A 16,194-nucleotide genomic window follows, 5' to 3' on the forward strand; every position below is an offset into this window, starting at 1 on the left:
TGCTCCAGCACTGCCTAGGAAGGAGTCAGAAGGGAGGTTTACAGGCAAAGATATTTTTGGAGTGGGAGCTAGAAAATGAACCCAAATCACAACCATAAAGCAACCAAATCCTCTCTAAATATATCTCTCACCTTCAGTCAAACTGTTGCCTCAAATGTACAATGTGCACACATATAAACTCACAATAATGCTGGCTTTCAGGAAATTTTCTGTGGAGTGAAAAAGGCAGCTGTGTGTCCATTCCTGCCATTGACCTGTCAGCTTTAAAAGACACTGAAAAATCGGTGGCACCTACTAGGGGGCTCTCTCTTGAAACCCCTCACTCACCTTACATAGCTTCTGGTAACGTGGGGAAGACACTGCCATCCTTTGCAGGTGATGCAACAACACCACGACTTTTTGCAGAGAGCTCCTCACCACAGCCATCATTTCAAGTTTGCCACACTTCCAAAGATACCTCAGAATTTGCATTATAAATGAAAAGCGACGATCATTTCCTTCTGGTGGCTGGACCCCGATTTGTCAGCTTTCTGAGCATGCTCGCTTCCGGGAGGGTGGGGAGGATGTTTTATCAGAGGTATCGGACTTCGCAGGTCTCAAAAGCAAGGGAGTCCACTATGGATCCTAAGTTTATTTTCCAGCTCAGAACCAAATTTTCTCCTTCCACCATACAAAAAAATATATATATACATATATTCAATAACTAAGAGAATTAAATATAATAAATCCCCCTCATCCTTTGCAACTCAGCCCAGGCAGACCAGGATCTGAAGGAAGTTGCTGAGCAGCCGACTGCCTGCTGCCATTCCGGGAATAAACTCAGAAGCAGAGAAGGTCATTAAATGAATTAATTGGAAGACAAAAGCATTAGAAACAAAAGCTGAAATCCCTTGGAAAAACAGCTTAAACAAGCCACCACAGTCCATTTCTTGAAGCTGCCTTCTTTTTTTTTTTCTTTAGTAAGACTCCGAAAGGCATGCAAAGCCTTTATTCTGAAGAAGGATGTGGTCTCTCGCTCTCTCTTCCTCAGTTTAAATGCAGCTCTGTCAGAGCAGAGGAGCAAAAAGCATTAGAGGCTGCGCTTGAAATCTTTGAGAAACACAGCAGAGGGATACCTGCTATAATGATATCAACCCTATGAAAAGGGCTAATAAATCATGTGAAGACAAGCTACGAGACTAGATTTTGCCAAATTCAAAGTGTAGCCTGCAGGGGAGCAAACATCATGCAGAGAGAAAAAATTCTCCAGAAGCGTAGTTATTCCTTCAGCTTTCTGCACCCGAAATCAGATACATTTAACCTGAGCCTTTTTTTAGATCAGACTCAGCAGTACAAATATATTCTAGAGGTGTGACAGGTGAAAAACTTATCACTGGCGCTAAGGGTGTGTCGGGGGGGGAGGGGGCTGTAGAATAATAAGTATTACAGTGCTGATTAAAGACGCTGTGCACAGAAAGGGGGAATACTGAGTCACTGACTGTCAGAATGAGATGGAAGCTTTCATAGCTTGGACTTGCCTTGCTTTGAAAAAGAAGTGTTTTCTGGTATCATCTTACTCTCAGTCTGTTCTGACCCGAAGGAGGTGTTAGCTCCCCAAAATCTAATAAAAACAGGAGCATTTTTTAGAAGGTTTATGTGGGTAAAAAAAATGTCATTTACACTTGTAGACTGGCATATACATACAAATGAGTGCTTTTAGAAGAGGCATATAGGTGCAGTTTGGAGTGGGCGTGGGAGGATAGCACACTCCCCCCTCTGAAATGTTATGGATGTAAATGCTGAATTGGTCCCCTTGTCCCTACTGCTAATAGGACTTTCCTATTCTTTGCTCCCCTCCCACTCTCCCAAAAAAGGCAGGCAATGAAGAGTCGCTACGGATCGATCTCTCAATCTCTCTCCCTTTCATATATGCATTTGTTGACCATGGATTTGAAGGACCGTGGTACGAGTGGATCTTAAAATTATACTCGTATTTCTTGTATTGCAACAGATTTAAATACATATTTCATAAAGGTTTCCCAACAGCAATTCCCCCTGCTCCGAGCCAATCGTAAAGATCAGTTAGCTCTTCCTTTAGAATTGGGGTTTGGAATACTGCTTAATACTCTGGCGTTCAAAACCACCTCAAATACAAAACTGTGAGTTTTGAAGCTCTTTAAATGGCTCCCCCTGAGCATTAGTTTTTGCTAAATCTGGCACTTAAGTAGAACTAAAATCTGCTATTTAGACATACAATGCCCAGCATGACGCTGCTTGATACTTGAAGTAGTTGTGCCACTAAATATGTGTATTTTTCCCCACAACCAAACGCATATTTTACAAAAAGCACTTCTGCTGTGATACAGATGGGGGTTCAGCAAGCAGAGGATACCATTATAACAGGGGGTACAATTGGAAGTTCCACACAAAAACAAGAACTCCAGATCCTGGCGATCTGTAGGTCTAACAAGATCATCAGCATCACTTACTCTGGAAGCAATCTGGTATGTAACAGTGACTATACAGCCAACTTCTCTAATCAGCTTCAAGATTAATCTAATTATCCAGAAAAGTCCAGGAATTAGCAGATATAGGAGCACATACAGATTGTCCCCTGGATTCTATAAGAGTTGCCCAAATTTGCATGCAAAAATTTGTTGCGATCCTGAGATGCACGTGCAACTTAGTCGGCGAATAAGCCAAGTAACGGCTTATGCACTCTTTCCAAAAATACAAAGATTAGGGATCATTCCTTGAAGCTATTAAGTAGTATATTTTAAACAAATCAAGATATTTCTTCATTCAACATGTAATTAAGCTCTGAAATTCATTGCCACAGAATGTGGTAAAATGGTTAGCATTGCAGGGTTTAACAAATGTTTGAACAACAGTCCTAAAAGTCCGTAAACCATTATTAAGATGGACTTGGGAAAGTCCACTGCTAAAATTTCTAGGATATGCAGCATAAAATCTCTTTCATTCTTTTGGGATCCTGCCAGACACTTGTGACCTGCATTGGCCACTGTTGGAAACAGGATTCTGGGCTTCATGGACTTGTGGTCGGTCCTAATCCGGCAATGTTTACTGTTTATACTTATCAGCATTCTCTGCATATCTCCAGGACCTTCTGGGAACAATCCAGTGAATAATGCCATAGTTAATACTCACTGTTCTGCAATTATAGGGCAACTGAAATGTATATGTTACTTTAGATTTATTTTCCTTTTTGCTTGATCTTCATCCTTCGTGTACCGTATTTTCACGCAAATAACGCACACCCGTATAAAACGCGCACACGGGTATAGCGCGCAGAAATCACTTTGATATGTACAAAAACTTTGGTATACCGCGCTCACGGGTATACCGCGCATGCTGCCCGACGCTCCTTTCGCCCGCCCTGACTTTCCGTGCGCTGTCCCGACTCTCCGTTCACCCCCCCTGACTTCCATGCACTGTCCCCCCTTGAAGGTCTGTCCCCATCCTGAAAGCCTGATGCCCCCCCCGACGTCCGATACATCCCTCCCCCCGAAGGACCGCCGACTCCCCAACAATATCGGGCCAGGAGGGAGCCCAAATCCTCCTGGCCACGGCGACCCCCTAACCCCACCCCGCATTACATTACGGGCAGGAGGGATCCCAGGCCCTCCTGCCCTCGACGCAAACCCCCCTCCCTCCAACGACCGCCCCCCCCAAGAACCTCCGACCGCCCCCCCATCCGACCCGCGACCCCCCTGGCGACCCCCCCACCCCCCTTCCCCGTACCTTTGGTAGTTGGGCCAGAAGGGAGCCCAAACCCTCCTGGCCACGGCGACCCCCCTAACCCCACCCCGCACTACATTACGGGCAGGAGGGATCCCAGGCCCTCCTGCCCTCGACGCAAACCCCCCCCCCCCCCAACGACCGCCCCCCCCCAAGAACCCCCGACCGCCCCCCCAGCCGACCCGCGACCCCCCTGGCGACCCCCACGACCCCCCCACCCCCCTTCCCCGTACCTTTGGTAGTTGGCCGGACAGACCGGAGCCAAACACGCCTGTCCGGCAGGCAGCCAACGAAGGAATGAGGCCGGATTGGCCCATCCATCCTAAAGCTCCGCCTACTGGTGGGGCCTAAGGCGCGTGGGCCAATCAGAATAGGCCCTGGAGCCTTAGGTCCCACCTGGGGGCGCGGCCTGAGGCACATGGGCCCAACCCGACCATGTGCCTCAGGCCGCGCCCCCAGGTGGGACCGAAGGCTCCAGGGCCTATTCTGATTGGCCCACGCGCCTTAGGCCCCACCAGTAGGCGGAGCTTTAGGATGGATGGGCCAATCCGGCCTCATTCCTTCGTTGGCTGCCTGCCGGACAGGCGGGTTTGGCTCCCGTCTGTCCGGCCAACTACCAAAGGTACGGGGAAGGGGGGTGGGGGGGTCGTGGGAGTCGCCAGGGGGATCGCGGGTCGGCTGGGGGGGCGGTCGGAGGTTCTTGGGGGGGGCGATCGTTGGGGGGGAGGGGGGTTTGCGTCGAGGGCAGGAGGGCCTGGGATCCCTCCTGCCCGTAATGTAGTGCGGGGTGGGGTTAGGGGGTCGCCGTGGCCAGGAGGGTTTGGGCTCCCTTCTGGCCCGATATTGTCGGGAAGTCGGCGGTCCTTCGGGGTGGGGGTGCGAGTGGTCCTGCCGGGGGGGGGGGGGGATGTATCGGACGTCGGGGAGTCGGCCGGGCAAGAGGGCTTGGGCTCCCTCTTGCTCCGATCGTGGATGCGGGTGCGGGTGGGAGCGCGTGCGAGCGGTCGTTCGGGGTGGGGGTGCGAGCGGTCCTGCTGGGGGGGTGAGTCGGGCGGGGTGGGAACTATGTTTTAAAACTTTTGTATACCGCGCTCACGCATATAACGCGCGAGGGGTATGCGCGGTAGGTAAAAACGCATATAACGCGCGCGTTATATGCGTGAAAATACGGTACTTTATGGGACATTAATTTTATTCCTTATTTCTCACTACAATTTAACGTCTTTCTTTAGCATTGCCCACAGTTAATTGGCATTGTCATTCAAGTTTATGCCTTGATATTAAAAAAGTCTAATAAATACGGTATATTAAAAAGTGGAATGGAGGGATAAGAGGAATAACAAAAACTGTCGTATTTGGCATACTGGGCAGACTTAAAATCCATCAAGACCAGCATCCTGCTTCAGACAGTGGCCACGCTAGGTTCAAATACCTGACTATAAAATATTTTACAGCATTACTATAACTGTAAATGATGGCAAATAAAGACCTGGATGGTCCATCCAGTCTGCCCAACAAAGCAGCTAGAGCCACACCTGCCACTCTGTGCACATTATGATCATTCATGCTTAAATACTGGTTGGCAATTTGCCATCATGCCAATCACAGATAGGCAATTAAATCTTGGGATAACATACGTTATAACCAAAGAATTGCTAATACTATTTAACTTGCTATTTTAGATATCTTCACCTCTCCCTCAAGTTGCACAGCACCGTTACTCACAGAATATGAAAATAAGTAAAGCTGCTGAATTTGCCACTTGTGGGACACAGATCACAGAAGTCTGTCCAGCATCAGCCTAAAATTAATAATGAATCCCTTCATGTAACATTCTCTTCCCCCTTTTTCCATAATTGCATGGGGGGTAACTTTATAAAATTGTTCCCATGCGCAAACTGGGATGTGACGCTCAAAGAATCTCACATGCAAATGAGATTCTCGGAGGTCTGCGGAATCAGTCGTTGGAGAAAGCAACTGATACATGTACAGAATAGTTCACGGTAAAAGGTGTAAATATGTGCATGCACCAGGAAATGCTACCTCATAGACATGTATGAGTATGAATCATAAGCATGCCTTATTTTAGCGTAATCATGGGTGCACATGATAAGTGTCCATCGATCCCACTGGAAGGAGGGAGAAGAGGGGGATGGAGAACTACCTACAAGCAAGTCATACAAATGTGAAAATACAAGGTATTTATGGTTTTTTTCTACACTGCTTTGGCGGGACATGGTGCCCTTACCCTATATTTTTTGTTTTATAGCTTTTAACAACACATATGAGATGCGCCATGGACACCAGTGCATGAGATGCACCTATAAGACGCGTGCATGAAACATGCCTTTAGCACATTCTTATATGGCACCCCCATCAAATGATAAATGTATCTTCATTTATTATACTTTCTGCAACCCAGACCTGACAGTGAACACTTTTGAGGCATGCCTTTAACACACATGCCAGAGATGCATTTTTAACGTACTACCGGCACCTTAAAGGAGCACTAAAGGTTAGCGTTTCATTTTGTACATCATGAGGAAATGTCTGGGCATCACTAAGAATGCTCATTTTAATATTAATAAACTTGTTGTACCATATTTACATCAGAGAAAAAACCCACGCAGAACCATTATATGCATCGAGAGCTAAAATATTTTGACACTAAACCGGTTAGAACTGGTTTAGCATCAATTGTTAAAGGCACATTTAAAGTTATGCAAAATAATTCTCCAGGATTTAAAGAACAATTACTCATCACATATATCTCATGAAGGATACTCCATTCCAGTCAACAAAATCTTCTAACGGTTTCATCTTAAAGGCAAATAACATAATGATATGAGAAAAAAACATATTCTCAGTAACTGCTCCCATTCTCTGGAACGTTCTTCCAACATATCTTCATCATTAATCTTCTCTAACCAAATTTAAGTCCAGTCTTAAAACTTTTCTATTCAATGATGCCTATGATATATTATATTCAGGTATATTAAAATTAAATATTTAACCTTAATTTGATCAAGGATTTATTTATAAAATCCCCTTACCCTCTACCCTTTTGTAATTTCCCCTTACTTTCTTTTCTTTTCCCGCTCCTTATACTGTACTTCATTATCATAATGTGTCTTATGTTTATTATTATTGTGTCTGAATCCCTCTTTCTTGTGTAATTTTTCTTTCTCCTCATTTTTTTTTTTATTGTACACCGCGCAGTTTTATAATGAGCGGTATATCAAAACATAAATTAACTTGAAAATTTAGAATGCTAGGGCCTCAGTGACAGGCAATACAAATAAACCAAGCCACATCTGCTCATGTTCCCTACTCCCTCTTAGCTTCTGTACACAAGCCGGTCCTGAAGCCATGTCCTTATATTTTCTGTATGCTATTGCCACCACCAATGCTGCTGAAGAGACAGGGTCCAGCTTTAATATCCTCCCTGCACTGGGGAAAGGAGGTCAGCTGTGTGTGAAGAAAGGAGGTTCATGGCTGGAAGGGAGAAGATCTATGGCCACGGAGGAGAGAAACTGAGCAAATTGTGGCAAGAGGAGAGGTGGGAATCAGTACAGAGGGGCCAGATAGAAAATTATTAGTATACCACTGTCTCTCAGGAATCTGTCAACTCTGTAGCATTTTTGTTTACAATACTGGGTGGTCAGCTAGTCATGGCTAAAAGCTAAACTAAGCCTTGAAAAAACCCCGATGGGTGAAACATGTTGGCAAAATAATCCCCGAACTTCAGACCACGAAAACTATCACGCTAAGTAATTTAATTAGCACATATTTATTATGCTTAAGATAAAACTGAAACGTTTAAAAATATTTAAAAATCTAAAAAGCCAAATCATTTAATAAGGAAGACCCGTTGAGGAATGGGTACGTTAAGCCAGATACAATGAAATTGGCTTGATTATCTGGTGGTACCTCTGAGAGTCATTCACACATTAACTAAGATTTATTTATTTGGAAGTGTGAGTATATTGGAGGAGGCTGAAGAGTGAGTCCCCCTTCTATCAACTATATTTACATACTTTCTCACACACAAGTATCTTTATATTTAACAATACCATGCTATTCAGAAACTCCGTAGCAAAGACATGATTTTCCAGAAATTGTCACAGTACCACAAGAAGCTAAAGACATTGGGGTTGATATTCTCTGTAGCATCTCGCTCTACTCTTCAATTCCTCTGGAAATGGCCAGATAACTTCTTTTGTAATCCACCTTGAACCGCAAGGTATTGGTGGAATAGAAATCACTAATGTAATGTAATATTCAAAATGAATCTGACCAGTTAAATTGCTTCCTTGGCGCTATTCACTGATATTCAGCAGGTTAGTGTTTCTGAATATTATCACAGCCTACTAAACTTGAAGCTGGTTATTTTCTGGACAGTCCACGGGCAGAGTTGCCACAAAAACAGTTAAGCGCCCATATTCGGTACGTAACCACTTAAATATAGTGGTTAAATCAGACCACATAAAAGTCAGTTTTATCTTTACCCATTGTCACTTACGTGGGTAAGTGCTGAATATCACACTGAATTGCATAAGATAGCCAAACTGCATAAACCCAGATAATTCAAAGCCAGTGCCCGAACATGGCCTAGCATTGAATATCTGGCAGTTAAAAAAAACAATTACTGCTGCCAGCTAAATATCTACCCATGTGTTTGTTAGTTATGAAAATAGGGAAACTGCTTAGAGTACCTGCTTACTGTTCTATGTATTGTAAACCATTTTGATATCTGCAGAGGAAATCAAAAAATAACTCCACTGCTGGGAGCTCCTCTACTCATCACAGATACTTGTTAGGTGCCATCGACTCTTGTTCGAGTCCTAGTGACTTGATAAAATTACAGATCTAAAAAGAAATTGGTTTTGTGCTAGTCCAGTAAGGTCCTTCCCATGGTGGTACTCAACGTGTCCAGCCACCCAATTGTAGGGTGCCCTCTTCACCTGGTTCCTTCGATCTTCCCACAACATGATGTCCTTCTCCAGTGATCTCTCTCTCCTGACAGTGTGACCAAAATAAGACAGTTGTAACTTCATTATTTGGGTTTCAAGTAACATAGCCGGTTTGATCTCTTCCAGAATTGAATTGTTAGTTCTTCTGGCTGTCTATGGCACGCATAAAATCCTTCTCCAGCACCAAAGCTCAAATGAGTCAATCTTCTTTCTGTCTTGTTTCCGTAGTGTCTAGTTTTTACATCTGTAATTGGCTACTGAGAAAATGAGTGTATAGACAAGTCTGATCTTCATTTGGAGTGATATTTCCTTGCCTTTGAATTCTTGGTCAAGAGATGATATCACAATATTGATACCTTTTTCAGGCAATATAGATCAAGGAGTATAAATTTATCAGATCAGTGGATAATTGAATTTCAATTGAAATTAAATAAAGAAAAAACTAAATAGTTACTACTAGAGCCACCTATTCCCCAACAAGATAATCTTTTTTTTAAAAAAAATTATTATTTTTTGAAATTTGAATTTTACATGATGAAATAAACAATCATTCAGAAATTAGCAAGGTACAAGAAAAGTTTCACAAGAAAAGAGGAACATTAATAAAACAGGCAATAAATCTCAACTGTACACACCTTGCTAGTTAGTCCACAATACTTGGGGAGTGCTAAAAGGACAGAATTAGTTTTAAGTCATATCATATCAATTTAAGGAAAAGAAAGAGGGCGCCTGTATATAGATCCTTCCATAATTAAGTTGAAGTACTCGGTTGAACATTAGAGGGAGTACTTGAGGATACTACTGCTTTTCCAGAAATAAATTTAGACAATTGTGAGGGTTCAAAAAACACATATCTTGTTCCCTGAAATATAATTAAACATTTACAGGGGTATTATAGGAAATATTTTGCACCCAACCGTAGTACTTGAGGACGTAACAACAGAAATTGTTGTCTCTTCTTCTGGGTGACCCTAGACATATCAGGATATATATGGATTTTCTGATTTAGAAACAAAACTTTCTGATACTTGAAAAATAATTTCAGTAGCCATTCCTTGTCAGAGTCCACCTCAGCCTCCAATCTTTCTAGGAAATTTGTTAAGTCGGGCTGAGGAATTTTTCTTCTTCCCTGAATGAATGTAATATATTTTTGAAATCGGTGGGTATGAGGTTTCAAGAACTTTTAACAGCTCAGATAAGTATCTCTTAAACATGTCAATAGCTGGTACCGATATTGTTTTAGGAAAATTTATTAGTCTTAAATTATGTCGTCTGACAATAATTTCCATAGTCTCTAGTTTATAATGATTGTTCCCACTGTCTTTAATCTAAGTGTAACCTTGGGCTTCAACCATTTCTAATCGGGTAGTTTATTCACTAACTTTGTTCTCCAAGGAATTACTTCTTTCTTCTGTTACTCCCGAATCAGTCAGTATTTCGTTGCACTGGGAAGAAATTTGTTGGATTTAGGTCCTCAAAGATAACTGCAACGCTCCTATTGTGTCCCAAATTTTATCCAGATTAACCACAGCCAGTCTTGGTAATACAGTTAAACAAGATAATCTTTTATTGATTGATAATACTGATTACCCAGTAAATACAGCAATTAAGATTTTGCGTTTACAGTTTTGATAGTAATCTATCATTGGAGCCTCTTGTCAATGTTTTGACAAAAAATAAATCTTTTGGGCTGTTAGAAGCTGAGGAGTGTTAGAAATTATTTTGATCACTATCATTTCTATTAGTCCAATCTCTGTTTTTATCATCTGATCTGAGGAAGAAGGGATTACCTTTGAAAGCTAATTATAAACTACTTTAATATAATCCAATTAAAAAGGTATTTTTTCCTTTGTGTTTTTGTTTTATTTCTACAAACAGTATTACCTTGTCATCAATAGACTATTGTAACAACACTTTCTTGAATTTATGCACTGCACCGCTACTGGAAATGTCCAGTCTTATAAATTGTAATCCGCTTAGAACCGCAAGGCACAAGCGGAATATAAATCACTAATGTAATGTAATTTATTTGGATTGTCCAAAATCTATATCTTACATAAATTGCAAATTTTACAAAATACTGTAATTCGGCTAATCTTCAGATTGAAAAAAGGAAACAGAATAATACCATAGTTGTTAAAGCTCCATTGGCTACCTATGGAAGCCATAATACGGTTTAAATTCTTCTGTATGTTGTTAAGATAGAAACACTGTTGTCTCTTTTGCAATGCTATTCTGAAGCAGGATTACATGGCTTTTAAAATAGAATTCTCCATTTCAATTTCCAGAGGTTAGAGGAATAAAGTATACCAGATTATTTACCTTCACTGTTGCTTATCAAGCTGCAAAACTCTGGAAAAATTTACCCGTTCAATTAACTTCTGATAATAATTACATAAGTTTTAAGAAGGCTCATGTGTTAAAGTAGTCACAGATTTAATGTTGATGTTTAATTCTGGACACTGTCTCAATCTCTTATTGATGTTAAACCACAATGAACTTTGTTGAGGTATTTGCAGTATATAAATAAATGTTGCATCACAGAGCCTTCATTGAAGGGCGACCAAGTGCTAACTCTATAGAGTATTTCTTCTTTGATAGTTGCTTCTTTGTTTACTAAAGAGCCCAGGATATTGAAATTCTTTACAACTTCTATTCTGTTGCCTTCAAGCTCAAAAATCTTCATTTTCTGTGTTCATGATCTTCGCCTTGTTTACGATCAGTTTTATTCCCACGTTATGGCTTTTGGCTTTGACTTTTCACAGTCTTCCTTGCTGCCAGTGATGAGCATGACATCATCTGAATAGTGCAAGTTGGATATATTTCAGCTACAAACTTTGAAACCAATGCACTCTCCTTCCACATTTGCTTTTCTGAAAATGGCTTCGCCATAAAGATTGAACAGGTAAGGTGACAAGAAACATCCTTGCCCGACTCCACATTTTATTGGAAACCAATCAGTGTTGCCCTATTCAGTTCTCACTGCAGCTTCTTGATTTTCATAGAGGCTCTTCATCAGCTGAGTTATGTGTTTCGGGTATTCCCATTTGCGCTAGAGTTCTCCACAGTTTATCGTGATCCATAGAGTTAAGAGAAAATGGCATTACATACATACTTTTTCCTGCACTTTCTTTCAGTCATTTTGCAAGTAATTTTTGTGCATAAACATCTTTAAAAATACCAGCAAGATATCTGTCCAAACAGATGATCCCAATGCACTTACTTGTTATACTGCACTCGAACATGAACACAACTCCCTTTAGAAAGCCTGACTAATTATCTTCGTGTCTGATTTGCATGACAGCTTCAAATGGGTATGGCCAGAAGGAGCAATGTTGTCAATATTAATGAACCACAGTACGTTAAAACCAAGTCATGGCAAGGGAAATACAGCAACACACTCAAAGTTTCAAGGCAACTGAGAAATCAGAAATCCCACTTCACCCTAAAGCATAGCACATCTCATAACTTCAAATGGGAATAAGAAGCCCAGCAGAAAATTAAGAAATGGAAAGAATAAAGGCATACATTTGTTTTCACAAAAATAATAAAACACTACTGGTCTTCCATCCGTTTTCAGATTCAGTGGGTTTACAGGTTAACAATTCCTTGGGATCCTGGTATTTATCTGCTAAATAGAGCTATTCCTGGATTGCGTAAAACTAGACTTTATTGGTTAAATATTTGCTCTATATGGTTAAACTTACCCTGGCTATATCTTGGAAGAAACCGGCTGTTCTTGCAATATCTAGATGTAAAAAGCGAATGTACTGGATATATAAACTGGAAAAATTGACTGGCATTAGGTGTAATTGTCTCGGGGTTCTATTTGTAATTTAAATTATGTGGGAGAATAAGACCTCCATTATCTATTCTTATAACATATTCTATGCAATTTTTGGTTCTCTGATTGGGGTATAGCACCTGACACTAGGAGGATGACTCTCTCTCTGAGGTGGGTTGTTCCCCCCCTATTTTGGAGGTGGGGGTCATCAGTGGTAAAATCTGAATTTTATATGATCTACGAACAATTATTGTCATTGTTTGATACCATGCGGAACATATATGTTGTCTTCTATTGGTTTGTTTAATAACATGTTTAAATTTCCATGTTTAAATTTAAAAAAAAGAATAAAATCAAATCACTTTTAATAAAGCCACATAACGAATGGCCTTGAAATCCTGCTGAAAAACCAGTCAGTCAAGACCATGCACAAGGTGCAATTGCTTTACTTGCTTCTTTTAAATAGATATTTAAATTACTCTTAAACATGCCTCTATTGAAAGAACAAAAAGGAAATCGGAGCTTTATCTCCCACCAACAAATCCAGAGTTCAGTGCATGTTCCACTCTTGAAATTCTGCTTTTTGATGTTTCCCCAATTATATACAATTAAAAAAAAAAAAAAAACAGATATCTTATCGCAACCAAAAATTTATTTCCATCCTCAAACTCAATACAGCAAAAACGGGTTATTTCAACCATTGCAGTCTGCAATGCTAATGAAGCCACTAGAAAGAACTTAGGTTTGCTTGGGGATTACGCTGTCCCTTGCATGCTTCCCAATCAACTCAGCTTTTCAAATATGATAAAATAAACTGAACAGTTTCTACAGAACATTTAAGTTGGATATCATAGATTATAAACGCAGCAACATGATGAGTTTTCTGGCTCCTACCTGCACCTGATTTTTGAGTCTGCGAACATTGGCTGTATCCTGAAGGGCATCTTCTCGCTGTGAGGCATCTCCTAACACATTGATTGTGGTTTCTGCCTCTTGCATCCACTTGAAAAACTTATCCAGCTCCTTAAGCGAGGCCTGCACTACCTTCAGCTCAGTTTCCAGAACGCTCTGCCTTTCTTCCACTCTGAAGGCAAAAAAGACAGATAGACGTCCTTATGTTATACAGTTCATAAGATAACAGCCCAAATGCATTTAAAAAATAAGGGCAATGTATTTCACTAAAAAGCAGCACTGAACATCAGTTTTTCAGGGGGAACACAGCAGTCAGCAATACAGGTTAGGACTTGGATAGGATGGCTCAGATTCTGTATGGGTTTTAGAGGACAATTCTAATCCATCTTACTTAGAAACCTGCATCTTTTGGGGGGAAGGGAAGGAAAGAGGTTGACAGCGGCTTAAGTTTACCTGACACACAATATTTCGTATTTTGATGTTGGCCAACCCAGATTTGCTAAACTTTGGCAGATATGGAGGAGTTGAAAAGGAGACTGTGGCAGGAATTTTCTCTCATAATACAGTCCCCCTATTCAACCTCTGACTTGATGGCAGCTCTATAAGCTATCCCGGCCTAATTTCACAGAGCCTGATCAAAAGTGGAACTCAGCTGACTGTGACCTGGATTTTGGCAAGGTGAGACAAGATTGAGCAACCACCACAATAAGCCAGAGTTAGCTGCAGCTTGTTTGATACTATTTGAAAGCTTGCTGCTCCTCCACAGGGTTCAGAGGAGAGCATTTAAGTGCCTTGCCAATTCCTATCCTAAGCACTGATATCACTGGCCTACACAGCAATAGGTTTTTATTGAATCACTAGTGTTTAAGCCTGTTACATTAATGGGTGCTAGAATAGATGTGTAAACTTTTAGCACAACGAGGCCTTTCTTTCTCTTTCTTTCTTTGCTTCCTGCTCCCCCTGGCCAGCAGCAGCCCTTCTTCCTTCCTTTTACCTCCCCCATCCAGCAATAGCCCTTCTCCCTTCCTTTTACCTCCCCCATGTCCAGTAGCACCCCTTCCCTGCTCCCCCTGTCAAGCAGTAGCCCTTCTCCCTTCCTTTTACCTACCCCCTGTCTAGTAGTACCCCTTCTCCCTTCCCTGTTCCCCCTGTCCAGCATCCGCTAGCCCAGGCAGCTTCGGGGCCTTTGCTAGGCCGGCCCACCTCGCATTATCGAAGTAGGCTGGCCTAGCAAATGGCCCGCGGCTGCTTGATGAAACCACAGCTGCTGGTCCGGGGGTAAGAAGAAGAGGCGTTCCGGCAGCAGCAGCGTAGTCAGAAGGCAGGAAGTCAGCCGGCATCGGAGATCGTGGCAGGAAATCAGCTGAGGCAGGCACTGCACATATGCAGCACACTGCCATGGAAGCACGGAACACAGAGATTGAAGTGCAAATGCGCGCTACGGGTTTTATTATAACAGATATCATTATAAATTATTTACCATCACATAGGGATCCTTTTTCTAAGCTACAGTAAAAAGAAGCTTTCAAGCACCCTTATGTGCGGGTTTTCAGCATGGTAAGTCCATTTTTTTACCACAAACAGAAAATAGTCAATTTTCTATTTTTTTTCTATTAATAGCCATGTGCCAATATTGTCATTAGCTCATAGCCCTCAAAAACACTCACTGACACTTATTTTGAAGATGGTATGGGCTCACATGGTAATCCTGCACTAACCAGTTAGCATGCCGTAATGCGGATGCACTAACTCCCTCTCCCCTTCCTTTTACAAAACCGTAAGGCAGTTTTTAGCGTCAGCCACGGCAGTAACAGCTTTCCATGGTGGTAACAGAATTCCTACGAGTGTTGGAGCAATTACCGCCAGTGCTAATAACCGCGCTACAGTTATGTAAAAGGTAGGTAATTGATTAGCGTAGGAATGCCTACGCTCTTCCCCCAGACATGCCCCTTCCAACAAAAAAAAAAAATCAAAATTATTTTTTAGCATGCGAGTAGCAATTTCATAATTTATCACAAGATGCCTAAGAACATTCCACTGTAAACCATTTTAATCTGTGATAAACTCATGCTAGCATTTACCGTGACTTAGTAAAAGGATCCCTGTAAAGCAGTGGTCTCAAAAAATAATTAGAAGGGCATAATTTTTAAAAAAAACATCTAAGTCCCCTTTTGGCCTAAGGCCCTAAATGCTGAAAGTAGCAGCAGGAAAAATGTCCATTCTCAAAAAAACATCCAAAATGAGGTTTTTTTGGGGAATGGCCTACCTCTACGTTCAACAGTTTAAACACCCAGACTACCACTACATCTAAACTTACAACACATTATCAACCAAAAACTAGCCTAAGTCCCAAACGCCCAAAACAAGATCTTTTAGGTGAAGGAGGGGCCAGTCCTTTGCCTAAAAGCTGGATTCTGTAACCGGCGTCTGTCAAAAACAGCACTGGCTAAAGAATCCACCCCCCCCCAATCCCCGCAACGATCACAGCAGAGGCAACGTGCTTCGGAGACCAATGGCAGCCTGCTAAGTTCGCTGTGCAGGCAGCCATAATTAGGTCAGCGGCGGTCACAGCGTGGAAGACGACCTCGCTCGCTGGGTCAGGAAGCAGCTTGGAGGTAAGGTCCTGCCCATCACGAGGGTGGGATGCTGGATCTAGACACCGCGGGTGAGTAAGAGGAGGTTTCGGGCACTCAACGACGCTACGGAGAGCCGTATGGGGCGCGGGCATTTAAAACGGAATGTCAAGGTGGGGGGTGGGGTGTTTTAAAAAAAGTACCTTCGCTGCAT

The 16,194-nt window shown here is 42.0% G+C and overlaps 1 protein-coding gene across 3 annotated transcripts in view; it reads right to left on the reverse strand.

Moving 5' to 3' along the window:
* UTRN (utrophin) overlaps positions 1-16,194 on the reverse strand; it is a 1,286,828-nt gene that overhangs the window by 733,258 nt on the left and 537,376 nt on the right. For all 3 annotated transcript variants that reach the window (XM_033935605.1, XM_033935603.1, XM_033935604.1), the window contains one exon: positions 13,390-13,579. In XM_033935605.1, the coding sequence (XP_033791496.1) occupies positions 13,390-13,579 (190 nt within the window). The remainder of the gene's footprint in view (positions 1-13,389; positions 13,580-16,194) is intronic.

The sequence above is a fragment of the Geotrypetes seraphini genome, chromosome 3, assembly GCF_902459505.1.
Source record: "Geotrypetes seraphini chromosome 3, aGeoSer1.1, whole genome shotgun sequence".
In the NCBI taxonomy this organism is placed as follows: domain Eukaryota; kingdom Metazoa; phylum Chordata; class Amphibia; order Gymnophiona; family Dermophiidae; genus Geotrypetes; species Geotrypetes seraphini.